Genomic DNA, 27,840 nt, shown 5'->3' on the forward strand with positions numbered 1-27,840 from the left:
ATCTTTGCTATTGTTTTCTTTGTTTCTATTTCATTTATTTCTGCCTGATCTCTATGAGTTCTTTCCTTCTACGAACTTTGGGTTTTGTTTGTTCTTCTTTCTCTAGTCCCTTTAAGTGTAAGGTTAGATTGTTTATTTGAGATTTTTCTTGTTTCTTGAGGTGGGCTTGTATAGCTATAAACTTACCTCTTAGAGCTGCTTTTGCTGCATCCCATAGGTTTTGGATCATCGTGTTTTCATTGTCATTTGTCTCTAGGTATTTTTTGATTTCCTCTTTGATTTCTTCAGTGATCTCTTGGTTATTTAGTAACGTATTGTTTAGCCTCCATGTGTTTGTGTTTTTTACGTTGTTTTCCTTGTAATTCATTTCTAATCTCATAGTGTTGTGGTCAGAAAAGATGCTTGATATGATTTCAATTTTCTTAAATTTACTGAGTCTTGATTTTTGACCCAAGATATGATCTATCCTGGAGAATGTTCCATGTGCACTTGAGAAGAAAGTGTAATCTGCTGTTTTTGAATGGAATGTCTTATAAATATCAATTAAATCTATCTGGTCTGTTGTGTCATTTAAAGCTTCTGTTTCTTTATATATTTTCATTTTGGTTGATCTGTCCATTGGTGTAAGTGAGGTGTTAAAATCCCCCACTATTATTGTGTTACTGTCGATTTCCTCTTGTATAGCTGTTAGCAGTTGCCTTATGTATTGAGGTGTTCCTATTTTGGGTGCATATATATTTATAATTGTTATATCTTCTTCTTGGATTGATCCGTTGATCATTATGTAGTGTCCTTCCTTGCCTCTTGTAACGTTCTTTATTTTAAAGTCTATTTTATCTGATATGAGTATTGCTACTCCAGCTTTCTTTTGATTTCCATTTGCATGGAATATCTTTTTCTATCCCCTCACTTTCAGTCTGTATGTGTCCCTAGGTCTGAATTGGGTCTCTTGTAGACAGCATATATATGGGTCTTGTTTCTGTATCCATTCAGCAAGCCTATGTCTTTTGGTTGGAGCATTTAATCCATTCACGTTTAAGGTAATTATTGATACATATGTTCCTATGACCATTTTCTTAATTGTTTTGGGTTTGTTTTTGTAGGTCCTTTTCTTCTCTTGTGTTTCCCACTTAGAGAAGTTCCTTTAGCATTTGTTGTAGAGCTGGTTTGGTGGTGCTGAATTTTCTTAGCTTTTGCTTTTGTCTGTAAAGCTTTTGATTTCTCTATCAAATGTGAATGAGATCCTTGCCGGGTAGAGTAATCTTGGTTGTAGGTTCTTCCCTTTCATCACTTTAAGTATATCATGCCACTCCCTTCTGGCTTGTAGAGTTTCTGCTGAGAAATCAGCTGTTAACCTTATGGGAGTTCCCTTGTATGTTATTTGTTATTTTTCCATTGCTGCTTTCAATAATTTTTCTTTGTCTTTCATTTTTGCCAGTTTGATTAATATGTGTCTCAGCGTGTTTCTCCTTGGGTTTATCCTGTATGGGACTTGCTGTGCTTCCTGGACTTGGGTGGCTATTTCGTTTCCCATGTTAGGGAAGTTTTTGACTATAATCTCTTCAAATATTTTCTCTAGTCCTTTCTCTCTCTCTTCTCCTTCTGGGACCTCTATAATGCGAATGTTGTTGCGTTTAATGTTGTCCCAGAGGTCTCTTAGGCTGTCTTCATTTCTTTTTTTTTTTTTTTTTGCACGGACCTCTCACTGTTGTGGCCTCTCCCGTTGCGGACCACAGGCTCTGGACACGCAGGGTCAGTGGCCATGGCTCGCAGGCCCAGCTGCTCCGTGGCACGTGGCATCTTCCCAGACCGGGGCACGAACCCACGTCCCCTGCATTGGCAGGCAGACTCTCAACGACTGCACCACCAGGGAAGCCCTGTCTTCATTTCTTTTCATTTTTTTTTTTTTTTTTTCTGTTCCATGGCAGTGAATTCCACCATTCTGTCTTCCAGGTCACTTATCCATTCTTCTGCCTCAGTTATACTGCTATTGATTCCTTGTAGTGTAGTTTCATTTCAGTTATTGTATTGTTCATCTCTGTTTGTTTGTTCTTTCATTCTTCTAGGACTTTGTTAAACATTTCTTGCATCTTCTCGATCTTTGCCTCCATTCTTTTTCTGAGATCCTGGATCATCTTCACTATCATTATTCTGAATTCTTTTTCTGGAAGGTTGCCTATCTCTGCTTCATTTAGTTGTGTATCTGGGGTTTTATCTTGTTCCTTCATCTGGTACATAGCCCTCTGCCTTTTCATCTTGTTTATCTTTCTGTGAATGTGGTTTTAGTTCCACAGGCTGCAGGATTGTAGTTCTTCTTGCTTCTGCTGTCTGCCCTCTGGTGGATGAGGCTATCTAAGAGGTGTGTCTTAATTGTTATTTTTACTATGAAAAGTTTTTCTTTTTAGGTGATCAAATTTTTTTTTTTTTGTCCATGCTGCAGCATGCGGGATCTTTGTTTCCCGTCCAGAGATCGAACCCATGCCCCCTGCAGTGGACGTGTGTAGTCCTAACCACTGGACTGCCAGGGAATTCCGTAGGTGATAAAATTTATGAAACTTTTATTGCAGTTGGATTTTGTTATGATTAGAAAACCTTTTTGAATGTTTACTTCTAGTACTTGTGTGGTTTCATGTTTTTCCATTAAGATCTCTGATCTATTTTGAATTTCTTGTATATAGTATGGGGTTTGGATCTATTTTTATCATTTTCTAAGTGGCTAACAGTTGTCCCAGAACCACTTATGAAAAATTCCATTTTTGCCCCAGTGATGTGAGAAGCTACCTTTAGCATATATTAAATTTCTCTGTGTACTTGGGTCTATTTCTGGATTTTATATTCCATTCCACTGGTCTGTGTGGCTATTTATGCAGCAGTACCACACTGTTTTAATTAGGCAGCATTTATAATATGTTTAAATGTCTGGTAGGGCTGGCTTCCCTCATAACTTTTGTCAGTTTTTTCCTTGCTGTTTTTTTATTTTTATGTTTTCCATGTGAACTTTGTTTACTATGTAAAAAATTACTTGTTGGGGCTTCTCTGGTGGCACAGCGGTTGAGAGTCTGCCTGCCGATGCAGGGGACACTGGTTCGTGCCCCGGTCTGGGAAGATCCCACATGCCGCAGAGCGGCTAGGCCTGTGAGCCATGGCCGCTGAGCCTGTGCGTCCGGAGCCTGTGTTCTGCAACGGGAGAGGCCACAACAGTGAGAGGCCCGTGTACTGCAAAAAAAAAAAAAAAAAATTACTTGTTGGTATTTTTATTGGGATAATATTATGTTGTGTTTCTTTGGCTGCACTGCGTGGCTTGAGGGTTCTTAGTTCCCGGACCAGGGCCCCTGCAATGAAAGTGCCGAGTGCTAACCGCTGGACCACCAGGAAATTCCCCAGCATTGCGTTTTAAAATTAACTAAGAACTGACATTTTAATGACAGAATCTTTCTATTTGTATTATATTATCTGCAAGTAAAGATGGTTTTATTTCTTTTCCTACTCTTATGCTTCTAATTGATTTATCTTCTCAAACTGTATTGGTTAATACCTCCAGTATAAAGTAGTGGAGATATGGGCATGAATATATATTCAGTATATTCATCTTAAGAGAGTACCATCAATTCCTATTTTCTTGACTTTCTTTTAAAATCAGAAATGGGTGTTGAATACTGTCAAAATCTTTTGTGGCCTTTCATTACTTTCCTGCGACTGCTGTAACAAATCACCACAAACTTGGTGGCTTAAAACAACAGAAATGTATTCTCTTACAGTCCTGGAGTTCAGAAGTCCCAAATCAGTTTCACTGAGATGGAATCAAAGTGTCAGCAGGGCCACACTCCCTCTGGAAGTTCTAGGAGAGAATCAATTCCTCATCTTTTCCAGCTTCTGGTGGCTGTTGGAGTTTCTTGGCTTGTGGTCACATTACTCAATCTTGCCTCCATGGTCACATGCTTTTTCCTTTTCTGTGTCAAATCTCCCTCTGCTTGTCTCTTAGAAGAACATTTGTGATTGCATTTAGGGCCCACCCAGCTAATCCAGGATAATCTCCCTATTTCAGTATCCTTAACTTAATCATATCTGCAAAGACTCTTTTTCCATAAAAGATAAAATTCATGGAGTCCAGGGATTAAGACCTAGGTATCTTTGGGGTCCATTATTCAGTCTACATCTATGGAGAAAGTCATGTTTTTTTTTTAATTTTATTTTTTATTGAAGTATAGATGTGCATAATGGCATACAATTTACAGATGCACAACATAGTTATCCACAATTCCCAAAGGTTACATTGCATCTATAGCCATTGCAAAATATTGGCTCTAGGGCTTCCCTGGTGGCACAGTGGTTGAGAGTCTGCCTGCCGATGCAGGGGACACAGGTTTGTGCCCCGGTCTGGGAAGATCCCACATGCCATGGAGCGGCTGGGCCCGTGAGCCATGGCCGCTGAGCCTGCGTGTCCGGAGCCTGGGCTCCGCAAGGGGAGAGGCCACAACAGTGAGAGACCCACGTACTGCAAAAGAAAAAATATATATATTGGCTATATTCCCCGGGCTGCACAGCACATCCCTGCAACCCATTCTATACCTAATAATTTGTACCTCCCAACCCCCATCTCCATATTGCCACTCTCCTGTTCCTGCTCTGCACTGGTAACTACTAGTTTGTTCTCTGTGTCTGTGAGTCTGCTTTTTTGTTATATTAACTAGTTTATTGTATTTTTTAGATTCCACATATAAGTATATAAGTGATATCATACAGTATTTGTCTTTCTCTGACTTATTTCACTTAGCGTAATGCCCTCCAAGTCCATCCACATTGCTGCACATGGAAAATTTTCATTCTTTTTTATGGCTGAGTAATATTTTGGTGTGTGTGTGTGTGTGTATCACATCATCTTTATCCATTCATCTGTTGATGGACACTTAGGTTGCATCCATATCTTGGCAATTGTAAATAATGCTGCTAGAAACAGTGGGGTGCGTGTATCTTTTCGACTTAGTGTTTTTGGGTTTTTTTCATATATATACCTAGGAGTGGAATTGCTGGGTCAATTTTTGGTTTCTTGAGAAATCTCCATACTGTTTTCCACAGTAGCTGCACCAATTTGTGTTCCCACCAACAGTGTACAAGTGTTCCCTTTTCTCCACATCCTTGCCAACATTTGTTATTTGTGTTCTTTTTGATGATGGCCATTCTGACAGGTGTGAGGTGATATCTCATTGTGGTTTTGATTTGCATTTCCCTGATGATTAGCAATGTTGAGCATCTTATCATGTAGGCCATCTGCATTTCCTCTTTGGAAAAATGTCTATTCAGTTCTTCTGCCCATTTTTTAATCGGGTTTTTTTTTTTTTGATGTTGAGTTGTATGAACTGTTCATATATGTTGGATATTGACCCCTTATTGGTCATATCATTTACAAATATTTTCTCCCATTCAGTAGGTTGTCTTTTGGTTTTGTTGATGGTTTCCTTTGCCATGCAAAGGAAAGTTAGGTCCCATTTGTTTATTTTTATTTTTTTATTTTTCATGATATCAAATTTAATGCCAAATATATATATAAGATAATAAAAGAACAAAAGAACCATTGTGATGTTCTGTACAGTAGGACTAACAAATATACAGCATGTGAACAGTATAATAGGGCACCCTTTAAGATGACAGACAAGATGACAAATTCCTGAGGAAGAATTGTGGTGTTGGCATTTGCTGTCTTCCTTGTATTTCTTTTTTTTTTTTTCTTATTTTCTTTTTTTTTAACATCTTTATTGGAGTATGATTGCTTTCCGGTGGTGTGTTAGTTTCTGCTTTATAACAAAGTGAATCAGCTATACATATACATATATCCCCATATCTCTTCTTCTTGTGTCTCCCTCCCTCTCACCCTCCTCTAGGAGTTTTATAGTTTCCAGTCTTACATTTAGGTCTTCAATCTATCTTGAGTTTATTTTTGTATCTGGTGTTAGAGAATGTTCTAATTTTATTCTTTTACATGTAGCTATCCAGATGATTTTTCTTTTTGATTTATTAAAATGACTTATTAGGTTAATAAATTTCCTCATATTCAACCAACTTTTCATTCTTGGAATAAGTCCCACTCAGTCATGGTATTGTCTCTTCTTAATGTGGTAATGGATTATTTTTGCTAATATTTTATTTAGTACTTTTTGATTAATATTCATAAATGATATTAGTAAGTTTCTTTTTTATACTCTATTGAGCTTAAGTATTATTTTATACTTGCTTTATAAAGTGAACTAATACATTGTCTTTCATTCCCGATCAATTTATGGACCTTAGGAATATGTTTTTTTTCCTGAAGATTCGGTAGAGTTCCATTCTCCTGTAAAAACATCCAGTTATGTTGCTTTTTTCTGCTCCTTGATTACTTTCTCTGTTTCTTCTAAGGAAATTGGCCTTTCTCAGCTTTCTATCTCAAATGGTGTCAATTTTGGTAAACCCTATTTTCAGAGTAGGCTAATCTGTTAGTCTTTTCTTCTAAGTTTGGAGTCATACTTAGAAAAAAATCTCTTACCTCAATATTTTAAAAATATATACATTCTATATTTTCTTTTTACATGTTTGTGATTTCCATGTTTAGATCTTTAATTCATCAGATATTTATTTTAGAGTGCTGTGTTAGAAAGGGCTCTATATTTAGTTTTTGGCAAAATGAACAGTCATTGTTACAATAATATTTATTGAACAAGGCATCATTTTCTTTCTGGTTGTAAATGCTTCCTTTATCATATATTAAATCCCCATACATACATAAGGCCATTCCTGGACTGTTGTTTGTATTTTATTTACCTGATTATCAGTTCTCAGTGTCATAACATAGTACTTTGAAAATTTTTGATTACTTATACTCGTTTTTACATGGTAGGGTACGTCTTCACTTATTCATCTTTTCAACATTTTAGGGTCTATTTTCATTCACTTATTCTTTTTAGGTTGTTTTTAAATTTTTTCCCCAGAAAATTCTTCTTTGCTTTATTTATTTTTTTAACATCTTTATTGGAGTATAATTGTTTTACAATGTTGTGTTAGTTTCTGCTGTATGACAGAGTGAGTCAGCTATATGTATACGTATATCCCCATATCTCCTCCCTCTTGCGTCTCCTTCCCACCCTCCCTATCCCACCCCTCTAGGTGGTCACAAAGCACCAAGCTGATCTCCCTGTACTATGTGGCTGCTTCCCACTACTAGCTATTTTGCATTTGGTAGTGTATATATGTCCATGCCACTCTCTCACTTCGTCCCAGCTTACCCTTCCCCCTCCCTGTGTCCTCAAGTCCATTCTCTACATCTGAGTCTTTATACCTGTCCTGCCCCTAGGTTCTTCAGAACCTTTTTTTTTTTTTTTTTACTTTTAGATTCCATATATATGTGTTAGCATACGGTATTTGTTTTTCTCTTTCTGACTTACTTCACTCTGTATGACAGACTCTAGGTCCATCCACCTCACTACAAATAACTCAATTTCATTTCTTTTTATGGCTGAGTAATATTCCATTGTATATGTGTGCCACATCTTCTTTATCCATTCATCTGTTGATGGACACTTAGGTTGCTTCCATGTCCTGGCTATTGTAAGTAGAGCTGCAATGAACATTGTGGTACTTGGCTCTTTGAATTATGGTTTTCTCAGGGTATATGCCCAATAGTGGGATTGCTGGGTCATATTAGGTTGGTTTTAGAATGAACTTAAATTTAAAAAGAAATTCCATTAAGATTTTGACTGAAATTATCATTATTTAGAAATGTATTTATTTATTTTCGACTGCATTGGGTCTTCGTTGCTGTGTGTGGGCTTTCTCTAGATGCAGTGAGTGGGGGCTACTCTTCATTGTGGTGTACAGTCTTCTCACTGTGGTGGCTTCTCCTGTTGAGGAGCACAGGCTCTAGGGGCGCGGGCTTCAGTAGTCGTGGCACGTGGGCTCAGTAGTTGTGGCGCACGGGCTTAGTTGCTCCATGACATGTGGGATCTTCCTGGACCAGGGCTCAAACCTGTGTCCTCTGCATTGGCAGGCAGATTCTTAAACACTGCGCCACCAGGGAAGTCCCTTGATTGAAATTATTTTAACTTGGTAGGTTATGTGGGGAGAATTGAATCTTTCCAATATTGGACTTTCCCATCTTGGACTAGGATATATTTCTAAATGTTTTGAGATCTTTGTATTTTTTTAGTAATGTTTTATAGTTTTCCTTCAAAAAGGCTTATTCCTAGGTATTTTATAGGTTTTATTAGCATTATGAATAGGATTTTGTATTTTAAACTACATTTTAAGTGGTTATTATTGATATATAAGAAAACTGTTGATTTTTAAAAAAATATTTAATTCAGTTCCTAGCTTTTCACTTGATAATCTCTGGTTTCCAAGTAGATAATTATGTAATCTAAAAATAATGACAATTTCTGATATTTTTGCCTCTGTCTGCAGTAAGAAAGTGGGAAAGGTGTTACCCTGGAAGTGAAGGGTATTTACAGGACTTGATAATGGTGCAGAACCTTTTTTTCCTTCAATTTTTAGTGTGCAAGCTTTGGTGGTGCCTAGGGACAGTGCCCCATTGCCGTTCTGGTCTTTGTGCCCTTGCGAGGAGCCTGCTGCAGGGTGGAGTCCTCACCAGCTGTGGCTCTGGTACAAAATTCAGAGTTAGCTGCTCTGGGGCAGGGCACTGGCTGGGTTTCCGGTGTCCTACAGACACCCTCCTGGTATTTCCATGGCTGCTCCAGTTTCAGCCCCTGCTGATTTGAGCTTGGGATTTTCTAGGGCTTTGCTAGGAATGTTTGTGGGCTTTCTTCTGTTTTGTGTAGTTTGGAATACTGGCTTCTGACCCCTGCCCATCTAGTCCTATCTGTTTTTTATATTACAGAAATTCCTACAAATGTGCACCTTCCTCATTGGGCCCTTTCCTATTTTCTGCTGTTGCTGTGGATCATTTGTTATTTTAGTGGGGCCTGGGAACAGATGAGAGAGAAACAAGACTTCAATTTGCCATCTTTAAGGGATGGACGTAGGGAGAAAGACTTCAGGTTATAAAAGCAATGTAAGGATATTATAGAAAATGTAGAAAATATGGAAGCACGCTAAGAAGAGAATTGCTTTCAACATTTGGGTGCACATCCTTCTAGTCATTTTTTTTCCTTATGTGGAGTTTTTGCATTGCACACTTTCTCCGGTTTATCTTTCACTTAAAGTATTTTCAGTTGAGTAGAGTTGCCTTTGTAATTGACCTGCTGACTTGACAGGAGGGACACTTAGACATGTGAAAATGTCAAGTGTGGATCCAGTCTAGACAGAGCTGGGGCTGTGGGCTCGTAGAACAAGGCTGGCGTGGGAGCTGGGGTGGGATCTTATTCTTGCCTTCACAATCCATTATTATTGCTTAAGAGAAGGCTTAAGGGCACAACCATTGTAATGACTTTGACTTTAGGTTTTTCATGCCTGAAAATGGCAATTTCCATATCCTTTGCTGAGGTATCCCTGACACCTTTCCAGCTGCTTCCTCAGATGATGACATACTTACTTTTGAATAGCTAACAGGTGCATTTATTTCACTGTTGTCTGCTTTCAGTGAAAAAAAAAATTGTATTGTTCAAACACATATGCTTTTTTGTTTATGTGGCCTGGTCTTGAAAAATCTTGATGTGTCTGCCTTAATTCCTTTAGTTTGTGAAGCACTTGATAAACTCAAAGTACATTATCTCATTTGGTCCTTCCAGTATCCCCATTTTATAGTCTAGTAAGGAGGAATTGAGCTACTTAGCTCCAAGTCACATAGCTTGTGTGTGGTAGAACCAGGGCTCAAACCCAAGTGTGGCGTTAAAGCCTGCGTATGTCCCTTTTAGAACTGTAGGGAAGTAGGCTGACTGGCAAAAAGTTAGATTTGGTTCTTATCCTCAAACAAGAGAAGCTGTGTGGTCGAGTGGTTTCAGAGTACAGAGCCACAGTTTCTTGTCCTGTAAAATGAAGATAATAATTATACTTATGTCATAGGATTGTTACAAGAATTAAACAAAATGTCCCATGCAAAATACTTGGTATGCTATTTGGAACACAGCAAACATTCACTGTATATTGGCCCGAATTATTAATATTAATTAACAATAAGCAATCCATATTTGCAGACAAGGTGAGTTTGATCCATTTAGTTTTACCTCTTCTAGTAAAAGAGATAGGAAAGAAAGATCAAGGTTGAGAACAGAGGGAGGTAAAATGAAGTCCTCGGTCTTCATCCCAAGTCTTCTGTTGCCATATAGCTTTTAATAAATAATGGAGATTTGAATAATATTGTTGGTTGAGAGTTCAGATCTTTCATTGTGGTTGGAGGAAGTGATAAGGAGAACTCCTTTTCCTTGTGTCTTATTTTCTCCAGCTGTAAACGTGGAAATAGCTCCTGTCTCACTGTGTTTGTATGGCGCATACTGTGGTCCTTTAATGCAAAGTATAGTACATTAACACATCCCATGGCCAGTCTTCAAACAAACTCAACCTTTGTGTGTAATGCAAAGTCAGTGCCTTCTCCCGATTCTAATGGGGCTCTCTGGGCTTCCAAAGGGCACCAATGCCAATTTGCATTTTTTACTCAAAATTGGAGGTTATAAAATAAAATGCAAACCACGGAGAGTCTTCCCTGGCCTCTTCTCCTTTGCATTTACTAACAGTCATTCTTTCCTGCCCCATTCTGCTGTGTTCTCTAGTTTCACATGCAAGTATCCTGCTTTCCTCAAGGCAGGAGCCATGATTGTTCTATCGTCTTTTGTAATTTCTATGGCAGCAGTTCTCAAACGGCATTACGGTCCTTGGAAGAGTGTAAGAAGTGGAGACTCCCCCACCCAAGGTTCAGAATCAGCAGGTCTGGGGTGAGAACTGGGGGACTGCCTGTTTACCAAGCTGCTTGGGTGATTCTGGCACAGGTGGTCCTTGGAGCCCACATCTAGAGAAACTGAAACCGTGTAGCAGATGCCATGATAGGATGGACGTGAGGTGCAGCACAGAACTGGATGTGGGGACGCTCTGGTGGTAGCACCATAATTCTGATGGTGGCTTTGGAGGCTGCAGGTATCTTTTGCTCTCCCTCTGCCTTCCCCTTCTGCCTAGTGGCCACATGGTAGAAAAGGTCTCTGGAAACAAGTTCTCAGAGGCCCCTGCAACATGAGCCTCAGGGCTGGGCAGGAAGGAGGAGTACATGTGCCTGGATTGAGGGAGACCAGACCTGAGTGTTAGGGGTGGGTTGGGGGAGCTGGCGGCAGTGGAGTTATCCTCCACCAGGCAGCCCACGGAGATTTCCTTCTCTGAACCCACACCACCACCTGGTCTGGACTGGCCGCTGGCATTACAGCAAGACTGTTTTTATTATTCTTTGGATCACACATGTCCTGGATGCGGCACACGTGCTCATTGCTGGACCTGGCAAAATTTTTGTCTTAAAGAAATTTAAGTGGCTTTATTTATTTTTTTCAATTAATTTATTTATTTGGCTGCATTGGGTCTTAGTTGCGGCACCCAGGATCTTCGCTGCAGTGTGCAGCCTTCTCTCTAGCTGCGGGCATGAGGGCTCCAGAGTGCGTGGGCTCAGTAGTTGTGGTGCGCGGGCTCAGTAGTTGCGGCACATGGGCTTAGTTGCCCCACGGCATGTGGGATCTTAGTTCCCTGACCAGGGATTGAACCTGCGTCCCTTGCATTGAAAGGCGGATTCTTAACCCCTGGACCACCAGGGAAGTCCCTTAAGTGGCTTTATGATTAAAATACTGATCCACTGATTAAAACTTGAATGCAAAAAAAACCCAACCAACCAAACAAACAAAAAACTTGAATGCTATTTACCTCTTTATAATTTGAGCATTATTAAACCTTACATTCTGGGTCTTTGGGAGGTTGCTGTGTGGTTGGATCTGCCCCTCCTTTTTCATCTCCCTGCCTCACCCGGGACTCCAAGACCGGATCAATTTTCAAGGCTTATCTACCTCTGTTCCTTCTAGTGACTGCCTCCCTCCCATTATTCTTCTGACTCCTAATCAATTTTTTTTGGGCTTTTAATTTTTTGAGGTATAATTTACATAAGATGAAGCACACAGATCGAGTTTTGAAAACTGCATATTCCTGTACAACTCACACCTCTATGGAAAGATCTTGATTGGATGTGTTTCCATCATTCCAGGAAGTTCCCTCATGGCTCTTCCCAGTACACCCTCAATTTCTCCCCTGACTCAGGCAGTCACTGTTCTTACTTCTTTTACCATAGAAGTAAGTCCTAGAACTGCTTTCCTGTCCTAGAACTTCATATAAACGGGATCATGCAGTAAATACTTTTTGCATCTAGCATCTTTCATTAGCATAATGTTTTTGAGATTCATCCATGTTGTTTCAGTGTCAGTAGTTCTTTCCTTTTTATTGCTGTGTAGTATTCCATTGTATGAATATACCACACATTGTTTATCATCCATCGACTGTTAGGCATTGGGTTGTTTCCAGTTTGGGGCTATTGTGAGTAAAAGTCCTATGAACCTTCTTGTAGAGGTCTTTTTGTGGACATATGTTTTTCTTTCACTTGGATAAATGTTTTGGAGTAGAACTTTGGGTCATATGATATGTGCATGTTTAGCTTTTTGAGAAATTCCCATTTTTTTCAAAATGATTGTACCATTTTCACACTCCCAGAATAAGAGTTCTGATAGTTCAACATCCTTGCCTACATTCAGTGTTGACTTTTTAATTTCAGCTGTTCTAGTGGGCATGAAGTAGATATCATTGTGACTTTAATTTGAATTTCCCTGTCATGTTAAGCAACTTTTCATGAGTTTTTTGGCCAAAGGAATATCTTTTATGAAGTATTTATGAAGTTCAAGTATTATGCCCAGTTTTTATTGGGTTGCTTATATTTTTATTAATTTGAAGTTATTTATATGTTCTGGTTACAAGTCCTTTGACAGACATATGTATTGTGAATATCTTCTCCCAGCATGTGGCTTGCCATTTAATTTTCTTAATAATCTCCTTTGATGAGCAGAGGTTTTTAATTTTGATGAAGTCCAGTTTTTCAGTTTTTTCTTTAGCAGTTCGTATTTTTTGTGTCCTCTCTAGGAAATCTTTTCCTGCCTCAAGGCCTCAAAGGTATTTGCCTATACTAATAAACCAAAACTTTATATTTTGGTTTTGCATCTGAGTCTGTGACCCATCGCACATTAATTGTGTGTGCATCGTGTGCAGTGGGAGCAGTGGGGGCAGTGAGCAAAGACTCTTCTCTCCCCAGCTTTATGCAGTTGTCCCAGGACCACTTGTGGAAAAGACTGTCATTTCTCCCACTGAGTGGCTTTGACACCTTTTGGAAAGTCAATTGACATGTGAGTCTATTCCTAGGTTGTATTCTGTTCCATTGATCTACTTGTCTGTCCTCAGATCAGTACTGTACTGTTTTGATTACTATAACTTCCCTGCAAGTTTTGAAGTCAGGTGGTATGTAAAAAAACTGTTTGTTCTAGGTCCTTTAATTCCATATAAATTTTAGGCTAACTGGCAAATTTCTACAGAAAAGACTTTTGGGATTTTCATGGGATTGTGTTGAATCTGTAGATCAATTTGGAGAAAATTGATGTTTTAACAATATTTACTCTTTCAATCAACAAACATGGTCTACCTTTATTTTCATTTCTTTCAGCAAAACGTTGTAATTTTCAGTGAAGAAATCTTGTATTGTATAACCTTTTAAGCATTTATTCCTGAATTTATTTAAGCATTTATTCCTGAATATTTTATATCCTGAATATTTTATTCCTGAATAAATATTTATATCTTGAATATTTAATATTCCTGAATATTTTATATCCTTAATGCCATTTAAATGATTTTGCTACTGGTATATAGAAATATAATTGATTTCTGTGTATTGACTTTGTGCCCTGCAATGCTGTTACATTTATTAGTTCTAGTCATTTTGGGGAGTAAATTTCTGTGAACACAATCATGTTGTCTGAAAATAAAGGCAGTTTTACTATTTCCTTTCCAACAAGTATGTTCTTTATCTTTTCCTCACTTTATTATTTCCTCCTTGTTAGGAGGAAAGCATTCAGTCTTTTCACCATTAAGTTGTTAGCTCTAGGTTTCTGTAGATGTCCTTTGTCAGATTGAGGACATTGATAATTTGTGTTTTTTCTTTCTGTCTCTCTTGTTTTTTGATCAACCCAGCTATAGGTTTTCCAATTTTATTAAGCTTTTCAAGGGACTAACTTTTGGTTTCATTAATTTTCTTTATTGTTTGTCCATTTATCTTTTTTAAAAAAATTAATTTATTTTTATTTATTTGGCTGCGCTGGGTCTTGGTTGTGGCACATGGGATCTTTGTTGCAGCATGTGAGATTTTTAGTTGTGGTATGTGGAATCTTTAGTTGTGGCATGCGGAATCTTTAGCTGTGGCATGCGAACTCTTAGTTGTGTCATGTGGGATCTAGTTCCCTGACCAGGGATCGAACCCGGGCCCCCTGCATTGGGAGCATGAAGCCTTAGCCACTGGACCACCAGGGAAGTCCCTGTTTGGCCATTTCTATTGTATTTCACTGTGTTCTACTATTTTTATTTCCTTTCTTCTAGTTACTGCAAATTTAAATTTGTTCTTCTTTTTGTAGTTCCATAAAGTGAAAGCTTAGGTCGTTAATTTTAAAAACTTTTTTTCTTGTCTAATATTAGCATTTGGAGCTACAAGTTTCCCTATACGAAGATTTTCCCTAGAGGAAAATTCCCTGTAGAAAAAGCACTGTTTTTCTGCATCTCATAAATTGTGATGTGTTGTTTTCTTCACTGTCAGTTGGTTTGAAATGTCTTCTGATTTCTCGTGTGAATTCCAGTCACTTTAAAAGATTCAGTTTAAATCTTACGTCTTCTCTTTTCTGATGACTCTAGCCTATTTTCCTCTTTTCCACTTCATTCATTATATATTTTCTCTGTATACTTTTATACTCTGTTTTAGTCTCTCATTTTTTTTTATGCATACACATTTGTTTTATGTGTGTGTCTTTTACTGACTCCCAAAATGAATGATAGTCTCTTTGATTACAGGAACTCCATCGTATGCTGACTCTGTAAACTTTTTAATACCTTGTCTGTAGTTGGCATACAATTAACAGACATTTCTTAAGCACCATTAATGTAGGAGCTATTGTGGATGATAAAGGTTGGGTATAATCCAGATACGCTTTAACTAATTTTTAAAAGATATTAACTAACGACACAAAATAATATATAATAAAAGCCAAATGAGAGGAGATGTCATTAAACACTCCAGGTACTCTGAAGAGGAAGAGGAGACTGTAGGACAAATTATTTGAGGAGGATTTCAGAGAGGACTTGGGATTTGAAGTGGCCCTGAAACAGAGGTGGGATTTAAGTGAAGATGGAGGAAATGCCATTCCCACTGTGGGAAAATCATGTGCAATGGTCCTGAGGTATAAATGTACACTGCCCATTTGGAGGATGGGGAGAGACCAGCATGGGAAAACTAGGGGACAGAAGTCAGGGCTACTGTGAAGCAGGATATGGAGTTATGTGTTTGGCATATTCTTTTTTTTTTTTTTGCGGTACGCGGGCCTCTCACTGTTGTGGCCTCTCCCGTTGCGGAGCACAGGCTCCTGACGTGCAGGCTCAGCAGCCATGGCTCACGAACCCAGACGCCCCGCGGCATGTGGGATCTTCCCGGACCGGGGCACGAACCCGTGTCGCCTACATCGGCAGGCGGACTCTCAACCACTGCGCCACCAGGGAAGCCCTGGCATACTCATTTTTGGTGGCAAATCTTCTGTGCCACCTTGGTGCTCATGCAGTTTTCTTTCCTGCTTGGCCCTCTTATTCTGCATCTGCCAGTCAGAGCTTCTCAGCAGTGTTTTCTGAGTAGCATGGGAAGGAGTTTCCAGGCCAAATCCCCTGCCTCTTGGCACTTGGACTTAGGCACTCTTTGTTTTCTCTTGGAGATTTTCTTTCTTGGTTGCCTCTGGAGTCCAGTCACTCCTCTGAAGCAGCAGTTGTGGTTTTTCAAGGCTGGTGGCCAGGAGGAGGCCTGGTGATTTGGTTTGTTTCCAGGAAATCTTGTTCTAGCTTCACCCTCCCTGCCCAGTTCAAAGAGTGTCCACACCCTTAGTTAAGAAAAAGGAAACCACCTTTTCCAAATGAATATCAAAAAACAGAGAACCTAAGTGTACTTCTCTGGGAAGATCAAAGCACTTCCGTCCACAAACCAATATTGACATTGACCCTTTGTACCCATTCATTCACTCAGGAGCCTTTGTTTTCATCGTTCTCTTCTAATGCATCTGGCTGGGAACACAATAGACATTTACATCCCACAGAATTTTACTGTAGACCTTTGGTTTGCATAATCTTAAGCTAAATGTTTTGGATGTGTGTGTGTGTGTGTGCAGGACTGGTCTGAGACTTGGGAGAAGCTGCAGGCACTTGCAGTAGTGTTGGGCCAACAAGGCTACTCACAAGGTGGGTAGCAAACAGCAAATTCAGAAGCTGGGCAGTCAGAGAGTCCAGAAGAGGGGGCATTAGGGCTACTCAGGAAAGGCTTCCAGAAACCTCGGGGGTGGAGGGACTGAATTTAGATTCAGGAGGGGATAATGTAAGCATCGTCTTAGAGTTGCCACTGAGCACCGCATTTCAGGGGGGCAGTTAGAAGCCTACCCCGCTGAGACAGAAGGGCGTGTGTGGAGGGGGTGGGTGGAGAAATGAAGCTTTGGTGCAGGCTATTTCTCTAGGCTTCCCGAGGCCAAAATCTATCCTCAAACAGTAGCCAGAGCCCATAGAATTAAATGTATTTCTAACTAAGATTTATTTGTATGCCCATGTGTAAAATTTATTATACTTATAATAATCCACTTTTTAAAATGCAGTGTGAGTTATGGCTAGTTAAGTTTCTGAGGTTGAAATCAGCCTCAAGCCTTGGTCCTGCTGGGTCTCTCTGGGACCCCTGTCTGCTCAGCCAGGCCATGAGGAGTGGCAGCAAATGGAAGAGAGAAAGTCTGCTTCTCTAGTGTCCAGGGCTGGGCAGAGAGGTATCTTCAGGGGGTCCCACCCCCACCCAATGGCACAGAAGAACCTTCTTCAGCAGATGGAGTGTAGGGAGGCTAGGCTGGGGCTGGGTCAGTTCAAAGCTCTCCAGGGCACACCCAGTGGCAGCCTAACCAACCTCCCTAAGGGACTGGAGTCTGGATCAGACCACCTATTATATGCATTTGGAGGGTAGAAACCAGGAAACCAGCCGCATTAGGGGACACTTTAGGGTATTCTTTAAAGCTCCTGATTTGTTGGTTTGGGGAGCTGAGGGCACTTTGATTTTTAAAATATACTGCATCCGGGACTACTGCTTTGGGAGACTCAGGCAGCTTCCTCCAACTCCAGAGCACATAGTAGAATAAAATAGGAATAAATGGCTGCTTAAAATTTTAAAAAATTCCTTTCCCCCAAAGTGGGGCCAGCCCATCGGGGCCTGCTGGCTGCTGGGCTTAGCTTCCTGCTGCAGTGGGAAGCCGGCCTCCCTCTCGCAATGCTGGGGCGTGGCTCAACAGTGCCCTCGACCCTCACACCAGGCTTCTTGGCTTTGGGAAGAGATGTCAGGGTCAAGCTCTGTGACAGGTGTGAGGACACAGTGAACACTGTGTATCCCTGGTTAAAATGGACCTGTGGTGTATGAGTTTCCCCCCGTGGGATAGAGGGTCACTCAGCAGAAGGCTGGAAGGGGGCTCAGTTCCTGCTCCCTGCCTGGCCTGATCAGGGCATGTGGGGACCCAGGGAGGGGCCCCAAGCCCAGCCAGCTCCCTCGTCCATGTGCCTCTCAGTCCTTTGTCACTTCCTTCCTGTTTCATGGCCCTATGGTTTCATAATTTTAAAAACTCTTCCATAGCTACATGCACTCTGAACTTCTTCTATTTTGTCCTTTTTGGTCACATGTGCCTTGGAGGTAAGTGTTTCAGCAACTCCCCATGGCCAGCTTCCCTGTGCCCTGCCCTGTCCACGCTTCAGGCCTCGGGGCTGCCGTCACCGCACTCCCCGTCTCACACAGTGTTGTTTTTCTCACCAGAGTTCAGACATCCTCAGCAGCATTGGCTATGAGACCATCATCCAGCATCTGAACAATGGCCGCAAGAATTGCAAAGAGTTTGAAGACTTTTTAAAAGAAAGGTACATGTTGTTTCTCTCTGAAGACAGAGGGTGGACAAAACACTCCCACACAGACAAGGACAGTTTACTGGTTTTGTTTGTTTTTAATGATCCACAAAACCCTCTGCTGTAAAGTTATGGAACGATCCCCAAGAAGTAAATGATATCTTTGTCCTAAAGCTTTTAGGAAGCTGTTCAAGAGATAAGATTTATGAATGAAACAGCAAACAAAATATAATAAAATACTAAGTTTTGTGATACGTATGATACTGAAAGACCTCACGGGAGAGGAGAGCTTGGGACGACTGGCAAAAACGGAGGGCCAGCGTCATGGAGGAGGAGATCTTGAAGTGTCCCTTAACTCGAGGAAGAGATGGCTTTGGTCTGTGGAGGAACACCCAGGTGTCTATGGGAGGGCGACAAGCAGGGCCTGTGCAGTGACAGGGAGGCAGAGCCTGGCTCAGAGACCACTGAGCTGCAGTGGTGGGAAAGATGCAGGGGCCAGTAGTGGTGCTCCGCAGGGTGGTGGGCTTGGTGGCCTGGGGGGATCTGGCATGCTTTAGAGGATTCCCTCCGCTCCCCTTCTCTTCCCTTCCTTTCCTTTTTTTTTTTTTTTTTTTTTTTTTTGCAGTACGCAGGCCTCTCACTGTTGTGGCCTCTCCCGTTGCGGAGCACAGGCTCCGGACATGCAGGCTCAGCAGCCATGGCTCACGGGCCCTGCCGCTCCGCGGCATGTGGGATCCTCCCAGACCGGGACACGAACCCGTGTCCCCTGCATTGGCAGGTGGACTCTCAACCACTGCGCCACCAGGGAAGCCCAAAATGCATCCTTTTTTACAACTAGAGTCAGTTTCAGGTGTGTTTCACTCTACATTATCAGGAGTGGGCAAAAAATTTAGAAATAGAATCCAAGAGTAGAGGCCCAAGAAAACACAGGATTCTTGCTCAAGCTGTGGTAGTGAAGGGAAGGTAATATATAAGATCAGAAGGGCAGAAAAGAGAATTCGCACGCATGGTTTCAGAGCAAGTAGATAGGGTTGCCCACAGTACCAGGAGCAAGGTAAACCCAAATGACGCAACAGCCGTGCAAATTACCTCGGCCAAAAAAAAGGAGGGAGAGAAGAAGGGAGAGAGGGAGGAAGGAAGATATGAAGTCAAAAAGAGCAAAAGAACCAGGGCCACAAACTCAAGAACAGATAGACAAAGCCACTCCAAAATCTGGGTAACTGATCCCAAGTAGAAAATTTACCAAAAGGGAATAATAAAAGTATTCAGAGAGAGAATCCAGGAAAAATTTCATGGAATGTAGAAGAACTAAATAGACCTGAAGGACACACACTATAAACCAGGAAACATTGATACACAGTAATCAATATTGATTATGATTATTTAAGAGTCAACATTAACATTCATCCTGGTTAAGTTATTTAGTTAAAGAAAGAATACTTCAAGTATCTAGGAAAGAAATGAACCAAGTTTTTGAAATAGGAATGAGCAGCAGGGAATCTGGATGGCCTTGAGTTTCTCTTCAATGACGGAAGCCAATGGAACAAGTTCAGCAGAGTTCTGAGGGAAAGTTTAAGAACATTCATTACACCAGCGAGGTTGTCATTCAGATATAAAGGCCACACCATCATCAAAAAGTCTACAAATAATAAATGTTGGAGAGGGTGTGGAGAAAAGGGAACCCTCCTACACTGTTGGTAAGGATGTAAATTGGTGCAGCCACTGTGGAGAACAGTATGGGGGTTCCTCAGAAAACTAAAAATTGAGTTACTGTATGATCCAGCAGTCCCATTCTGGAGCATATATCTGGAAGAGACGAAGACTCTAATTTGAAAAGATACATGCACCCCAGGGTTCATTGCAGCACTATTTACAAGAGCCAAGACATGGAAGCAACCTAAATGTCCATCAACAGATGAATGGATAAAGAACCTGTGGTACATATATACAATGGAACACTACTCAGTCGTAGAAAAGAATAAAATAATGCCATTTGCGGCAACATGGATCAACATAGAGATTATCATACTAAGTGAAGTAAGACAGAGAAAGACAAATATCCTATGATAACACTTACAGGTGGAATCTAGAAAAGATAAAAATAAACTTATTTACAAAACAGAAACAGACTCACAGACATAGAAAACAAACTTATTATGGTTACCAAAGGAGAAAGGTGGGGGGAGGATAAATTAGGTGTGTGAGGTTAACAGATACACACTACTATATATAAAATAGATAAACAACAAGTACCTACTGTATAGCACTGGGAACTATATTGGATATCTTGTAATAACCTGTAATGGAAAAGAAACTGAAAAATAACATATAGATATATGTGTATGTATAACTGAATCACTTTGCTGTACGCCTGAAAGTAACACAACCTGGTAAATCAACTATACTTCAATAAAAAGTAAAAAATAATAATTTCAAATGTGAAGGCCACAGGTAAATGGTTTCAAATATGAAAGAACTCAGGAAATACTGATGCCCTCCCTTCTGAGCCATTTTGGCAAAAGGTCACAAAGTGATGAAATTCAGCCAAAAGATCACAAAGTGAAGAAATGAACCAAAATACAAATCTTAGGGATGGAAAAGCTATGGTAATAGGACTGGTGGTGAGCATCACATCCATTTTAATAAATAGTTAAGACTACACAACTGGGGGAATTATGAATGGAGAACAGTGTGTGTTATAGACACAAATGAAGTAAAAATAATGTAAACATTATCAAGGAGGAGGTGGAGGTACGATAGTGCTAATCATCTCATCCTTTCACGGGCGAGCTGTCAAACATCTGAAACTGTCAAAAACTGAAATAGGTCATTAAAATATTTTAATGTCTCAATCCCCTTAATTATTTTCATAAACTCCTTTTTAGCTTTAGAAGGATATTTTAGGAATTAATTTTTCCTGTGGCAAAGAAACAATTATTTGAAATTCAGCAATTCCTTCAGCTTCCTTTCAGTTTTCTTCTGTGAAATTTAAATAAAATCAGGCTTAATACTTTATTTTTAAATAGCATGTAGAATATAGTCTCATTCTTTTAAAATTACTCATGCCTGTCTGTCCATCCTTCCTGCCTGCATATCTGCATAAAGAAATGTCCATTACAATCATCACCTGGTGTTAATACTAATTATTTTTAGTTGGTGGAATTTTGGACAGTTTGTTGCTTTCTTCTATGTATTTTTCTTTTTCCTTATTTTTGAATAATGAACATGTATCATTTTAATAAAATGGATAAGGTCATTATTTAGAAAGGACAGATGAGAGTGGGAGAAACTTTATAACATGTAAGAATAAGTATTGATATTCATAATAAAGAACTTCTACAAAATAATAGGAAAAAGGCAAAACACTCAGTTAAAAAATTGCGATAGGGCTTCCCTGGTGGCGCAGTGATTGAGAGTCCACCTGCCGATGCAGGGGACGCAGGTTCGTGCCCCTGTCCAGGAGGATCCCACATGCCGCAGAGCGGCTGGGCCCGTGAGCCATGGCCACTGAGCCTGCGCGTCCGGAGCCTGTGCTCCACAACGGGAGAGGCCACAACAGTGAGAGGCCCGCGTACAGGAAAAAAAAAAAAAAAAAATTGGGATGATATGAGTAGGTAACTCATAGAAGAATATATACAAATGTCCAATAAATATATAAAATGCATAATCACACTAGAACTCAAGGAAAAGCAAATTAAAATGAGAGTTTTTTTTAACCTCTGTCACTAAAGACTGGTAATAATTAAAAAGAAATTATAATATCCAGTGTGGGGGAGGGTTTCTGGGAATGGGACTCTTACACACTTTTGGTGGGAATATAAATTGAGAAGGCTCTTTTGGAGGGCGATTTGGCACTGTTTTCCAAAATTTAAAACACATATTCCTCTGATCTAGTAAATCCACTTTCTCAGAAGTCCTAGCCTAGAGAAACATTCTCAGAGATGCCCATGAATATCTGTCTGAGGATGTTCATTTAGCTTTTTTTGGCAGTAATGAAAAAACAAATAGGTGACCCTGAACTGTGGAAAACTCCATATTATGAACACGGTGGTTAGCATGTACTGATAAGGAAAGATCTATATGATGTATTCATTACTAGGTGAAAAACAGAACAGCAAATAATAGAATGATCTCAAGTATGTAACCGTTGTGTATTTGTGAGATATAGTTATGTAAATGCAGAAAAAGGACTGGAAAGGTACATACCAAGCTTAGCAGTGGCTCCCTCTGGGGAGAGGAGTGGGATTGGGGGATAGCGTGAAGGGGGACTTTTTGTGTTTTATTCCATATGACTTTGTGTTGTGTGAATCTTTTGCAGTGAGAATGTATTCATAATATACTTTTTTTTTTTTAATTTGAAGAAAGTGGGGTAGATGAGCTTAAAGGGTTTAGATAAGGCTGGGGCTGGGACACAAAGTGGAGATGGTGACAGAGGGCCATGAGGCTAGGGGAAGGGGGGAAGTGAGGGATGTTTTGTGCTTTACACAGACCTGTGCCACACCGAGTAACAAGCAGATGTTCTTGTGAGACATGCCAACTTCAGGGTTTATATTCCGAAATTCCCCTCTCTTTGGTATGGTTTAGCTGTGTATTTGAATTGACTATGAATGAGGAACTCTATAGGTTGGTTAAAGGATACCCTTAGAGAAGATGGGAGGGGTGGGCCTTAGGATTGCAGCATTTCGTGGAAATATCTTTTACTCCACTTAAAAAAGGTATATTTTATATCTATATAGATTTATATAGATTATTTATATAAATTATGGATCATAGTTTTGAAAATTATTCGGTAATGTGCTAGCCAGTATTGGTCAAGGGGCCATGCTTGGTCTGGGTTTAATATTCAAGCTAGAGACTTTTTGCTGGAGAAGAACACCTTAGAGATGAAGGCCACTGTTCTTTTACAGTTCCTCCTGGTTCTATAGAGGGGAGTTTCACATTTTAGAGAATTGTGTCATATCTGAGCTTCTACTGTCAAGGGTACAGTTTTGCCTTCAAGGGAAGTGCCATGTGTCTGAAATAAGAATCAGCCCTGAGAAGGACTCATAACCTTCTTTTATGTTCCTTTTAGGGCATCAATTGAAGAGAAATATGGCAAAGATCTGCTCGGCCTCTCTAGGAAGAAGCCATGTGGACAGTCTGAGACCAAGTAGGTGCCACATTTCTTTCTGGTTTCTAGGTTGGCTGATACCACTCAGGAGCCCCCATCACTTCAGCAGGCAGAGCTGGCCAGTAGGGTGAAGTGTGTTGGGTGAAAAAAAAATTTTAATTTTTTTTATTTCCAGTTGTGAAAAATATATAGAAAAATAGAAAGAAAGCTGAAATGAATTATGAAGCCATAACCCATTAATATTTTCTAAATTTTCCTTGAAGACCTTTCCTATGTATACTTTTTATAGGTAGAATTATACATAATTTTATGCTAGAAGTTTAATAGAGAGGGTATTCTTGTTTTATTTATATGTATATATATATGTGTGTGTGTGTGTGTGTATAAAACACACCCATAGTTTGTGATAGCTACAAGAGACTCTCTTTGCACTATTTCATAGTTCTCACCACCAGTGTGAGATTTCTTTACCACAATTATTTATTCTTCCATCATTCATTGAATACTCTGAGGATACAGAGATGGCCAGACATGGTGCCTACTTTAGGAACGCACTCCCTCGTATACAGGGCTGGCTTCCTGGGCAGTCGTATAGGATCTCACACATAGATAGGCTTCATAATTGGTTTAATGCTCTTTGCTGTCACTATTTGAAATTCTTAGATTTATAAACAAGGGGTCCTACATTTTCATTTTGCAGTGGGCCTCACAAATTTTGTAGCCAGTCCTACAAATTTGGAAATTTCTAAATTCCTTCTCTAACATAGCATACTGAGGGAGACTAGGGGGAAATTGTTTAGGCAGACCTTTGAAGATCTCTGCAGATGTAATCACACCTCATGCTGACATGCACACTGCTTTGGCTGTGCTGTAGACAGCTGCAGAGACACCCTGAGGTCTGTGTCCCCTCAGAGGTAGTACAGGGAGCAGACAAGACATTGCCCTTCCCCTTCTCTTCTCTTGATCCTAAGACGCGCACACACACACACACACACACACACACACACACACTCACTTATCCCAGACTACAAAGTACTGGATTATTGAGGAGGAGGAAAACATTGGGAGATATTTAAAATATTAACAGTTACATAAACCTTAAAAACTTGTTACCCTCAGACAGAGGAAATTAGTACAAGGAGAATTTGTTTGTTGATTATATTCTATATATTTTTGATGTTTTAAATGAAACAATTTAAAACACACTGAAAAGTAAAAAGACAAACGTAATGAATGGCTGTGAATCCATCACCCAGATTTAACAATTATTCATACTTGTCATATTTTCTTAATGTAGTTTTTTGGTGTTTAAACCTGGAGTCAGCTATTTTTCCACATATTTCTCCAGGTTTTCCTTTCATGATTAATCATATTTAGAGATGAAACTCTGAGTTCTAGAGTTGGTCATTGTCACAGAGGTGTCACTGTTTCTAGGCTGTTTCAGGGGACAGATTTTAAAAGCCTGAGTTCATATTGATATTTCCAATTCTAATTAACTTTACAGTTCACTTAACTTCTTTCATTTTATATTTATTTCCTCTTGCACTGAAAAATCTTGGTTCCTGACAATATTAGCAGAATTATTTGCTTTATATGACAATATATAGTAAAATGTTTCAAAATAATAATATTAAACTGCTACTAACAATAAAACTTCTGAATGAAACTTAACATTTCTTTGCAGTTCTTTTTGCAGTTCTTCTTGACCTTATATCCCTCTAAGAACACTGTGTTCTAAGGTCATGTAAAATACTATTTTCTGTGTGATTATGTAAACAGTTTTATATATAGTTAAGTTTGTTTGTTTTAAATTTTAAGGATTAATTTCTTTTCCTGCTTGGTTTAGTTTCTTTTTTGAATATGTAAAACATTTCTATGTTCGAGGTCAGAAATGCATAGTATTAGGTAGGTTTCACTGTTATTCAAGGAGGGTTTAGATACTTTCAAGGAAGATTAGTGGGTCAGTTGATCCAAAAACTTGTTTATTCATAAAGAAGCATAAGCCATTTGGGAAGATATCCAAAAAAATTTTAGGTGATGTGATGGAAAATAGCCATATTCTCTCACATAGTACTTCTTGAAAAATATATTTGGCAGAATGAGTCTGATCCAAAGCGATATTTCTTGCACATTTGACTTAAACTTGGTAAATTCATTAGGAGACTATAGCGCCATTCTCTTCTGTGACGAAAGCCCGTCAGTTTTCCTTCTAAGAATTCCTCAGAGATGAAGGTGCAACAGGATATGAGACCTGGGGACTGTGTTTCCAAGGTGGAAGTGAAAGCCCATTCAGGTACTTCTGTTTTTGTCACCTCCAGGGTGACCTTTAAGAAGGTGCCCTAGATGAGAGTGCACGACTTTGTTTGTCCAGGGACTAAATAGGATTTTTTCACCTCATCGACCACTTTGAGAGACTTCGGCTTTCTGATGGGCCCTGTTAGGGTTTAAGGCCAAAGTGCTTATTAAAAGGTGGCAGAATATTTTCTTTTCCCACAGTTAAGGAGAACACCAGGGAGAAGAGGGCATGGACGTTGAGAGAACACCATCCCCAAGGTTCAGATTCTATCCTCAGATTGTCGTCAGTTTTGGACATGGGAAACAGCAATAAAGTGATGGTGTGGGACAACAAAGCTGATGACAAACTAAAGGGAGTTTGGGGCTTCTATCTTAGTGGTGTTTTAGGCAGTCACTTAGGGTAGGAGAAAAATTTTAGACCCTGAACAGACTTTATCTCTAAGTCACTTTCCAACTCCACAGCTCACTATGGGGAAGACTTCTAGTTGTATCTGCAGCCATAGCCATCTTTCTCCCTCACTAATTCCAGTCATAAGTCTGCTCCCCAGTGGGGCTCATTCATCCTTCTGGGCCACTTGTGCCTTTGTTTGGATATGGACACTTTTCTAGTGCATTGCATTCCTTGAAAAATTGTATCATAAGATGGATAAAGTGTATGGAGACTGTGCAGTTATGTTTTTCTGCTTAGTGTGTTTGTAATAACTGGGAATGTTTATGTGAGAAAAGGCAGGGAGAAATAAGAACACTTTGTTTTGGGACAAATAAACAGAGTGAGAAAAATGAGGTGTAGCTAAAAGAAGGGGCCAGCTGGAAGATACAAGGGTTATTAGTTTGCAAAATAGCAGAACTTTCCACCTACATATATACATATAGAATATGATCCATGATCCCATGCTGTTGTGGCTAGGGGCTGGGGGACCATGACTTCACTAAGTCCCATTCCTTCTTGAGTGGCTGGAGTGAGCCCAGTGAGATATGCTTCCATGAAAGCGGCAGTGAGCAAGAAAATCCCCAGGGCCACTTCACCTTAAAAGGAGGCTTTTTTTTTTTTTAATTTTTTTTTTGTGTGTGTGATAAGTGAGCCTCTCACTGTTGTGGCCTATCCCGTTGCGGAGCACAGGCTCCAGACGCACAGGCTCAGCGGTCATGGCTCACGGGCCCAGCCACTCCGCGGCATGTGGGATCTTCCCGGACCGGGGCATGAACCTGTGCCCCCTGCATTGGCAGGCGGACTCTCAACCACTGCACCACCAGGGAAGCCCTAAAGGGAGGCTTACTAAGGAAGTGTAGGATGGGGGTGAACTAAAACCATGGGCAAGGGCGAGCTATAAGGGAGGAGGAGCCATGAGTTATGAGGGAAAGGCGCAGGGAGACGGAGAGAAGGTATGAAAAATGAGTTTGGTCTTCTCCACAGAAACTGTGAGGTAAGAAATGTGTCTTGTTTTAAGCTGCTAAATTTGTGGTAGTTTGTTCATCAGCGGTGGAACACTAAATCGATGTGTTTAATGTCTGTCTCCTCTGTTAAGACTCTTAAGTCTGGGACAATATCTGTCTTGTACTGTTGAATCACCAACATCTATTGCAATGCCTTGGCCCATAGTTTATGTGCAGTAAGTATGTGTTGATTGAAGAATGGATGAAAAAGGAGGTGATCAGGAGCCACAGTTTGAATCCTTCCTTTATGTATTCATATTTCTAATTACCATACTTTAAAGAATGACTGGTATTCTTATGAGAAAGGGACCATAACTCCCATATTATTGTTGGGAGAAATGAAGCATAAAGAATTTTGGCATCTGGCTCCACCCAGGTAGACAGTGAAGCATTTATGATGCTTGTGCCTGGGACTGAAAGGGTAAGAGAGAGGAAACTGGACTGAAGAAGTCTTGATCTTTTGGTGTCTTCTCAAGCTCCCAGGCAAAGATCAGACCGTAGGCTATCAGTTAAGATGTGGGCTGGGAGAAACACACAATGGCATTATAATAAGGTTATACAGCCAATTTCCAGAACCGAAATTATATATGTGCTTTTTTTTTAAGCACCCTGAAGCGGGCCCTTGACGTCTTCAAGCTACGTAAGTGATTCTTTAAAAATGTATTTGCTGTCTTTGGCAAGCTCTGTGTCTGTCGTCAAAGGTGCGTTTTAATTTGAACAGCAATCTCATACTGGGTGAAAAAAAAAAAAATCAGAGCAACTCCTAAGGTGAGGAATAGCCCTTCAGAGTTGAAATGAGGGGGAGAACGGTCCACACTTGCATGTTATGATGTACATTTGACTTACGTAGGGCAGTG

The 27,840-nt window shown here is 40.0% G+C and overlaps 1 protein-coding gene across 1 annotated transcript in view; it reads left to right on the plus strand.

Annotated features, from left to right (window-relative positions):
- The window catches only part of PSTPIP2 (proline-serine-threonine phosphatase interacting protein 2), an 84,761-nt gene that overhangs the window by 33,126 nt on the left and 23,795 nt on the right, over positions 1 to 27,840 (plus strand). Inside the window, exons 2-4 of the mRNA XM_067699214.1 lie at positions 18,059 to 18,159; positions 23,216 to 23,293; positions 27,589 to 27,623. Coding sequence (XP_067555315.1) covers positions 18,059 to 18,159; positions 23,216 to 23,293; positions 27,589 to 27,623 — 214 coding nt within the window. The remainder of the gene's footprint in view (positions 1 to 18,058; positions 18,160 to 23,215; positions 23,294 to 27,588; positions 27,624 to 27,840) is intronic.

The sequence above is a fragment of the Pseudorca crassidens genome, chromosome 12, assembly GCF_039906515.1.
Source record: "Pseudorca crassidens isolate mPseCra1 chromosome 12, mPseCra1.hap1, whole genome shotgun sequence".
NCBI classification, from domain to species: Eukaryota; Metazoa; Chordata; class Mammalia; order Artiodactyla; family Delphinidae; genus Pseudorca; species Pseudorca crassidens.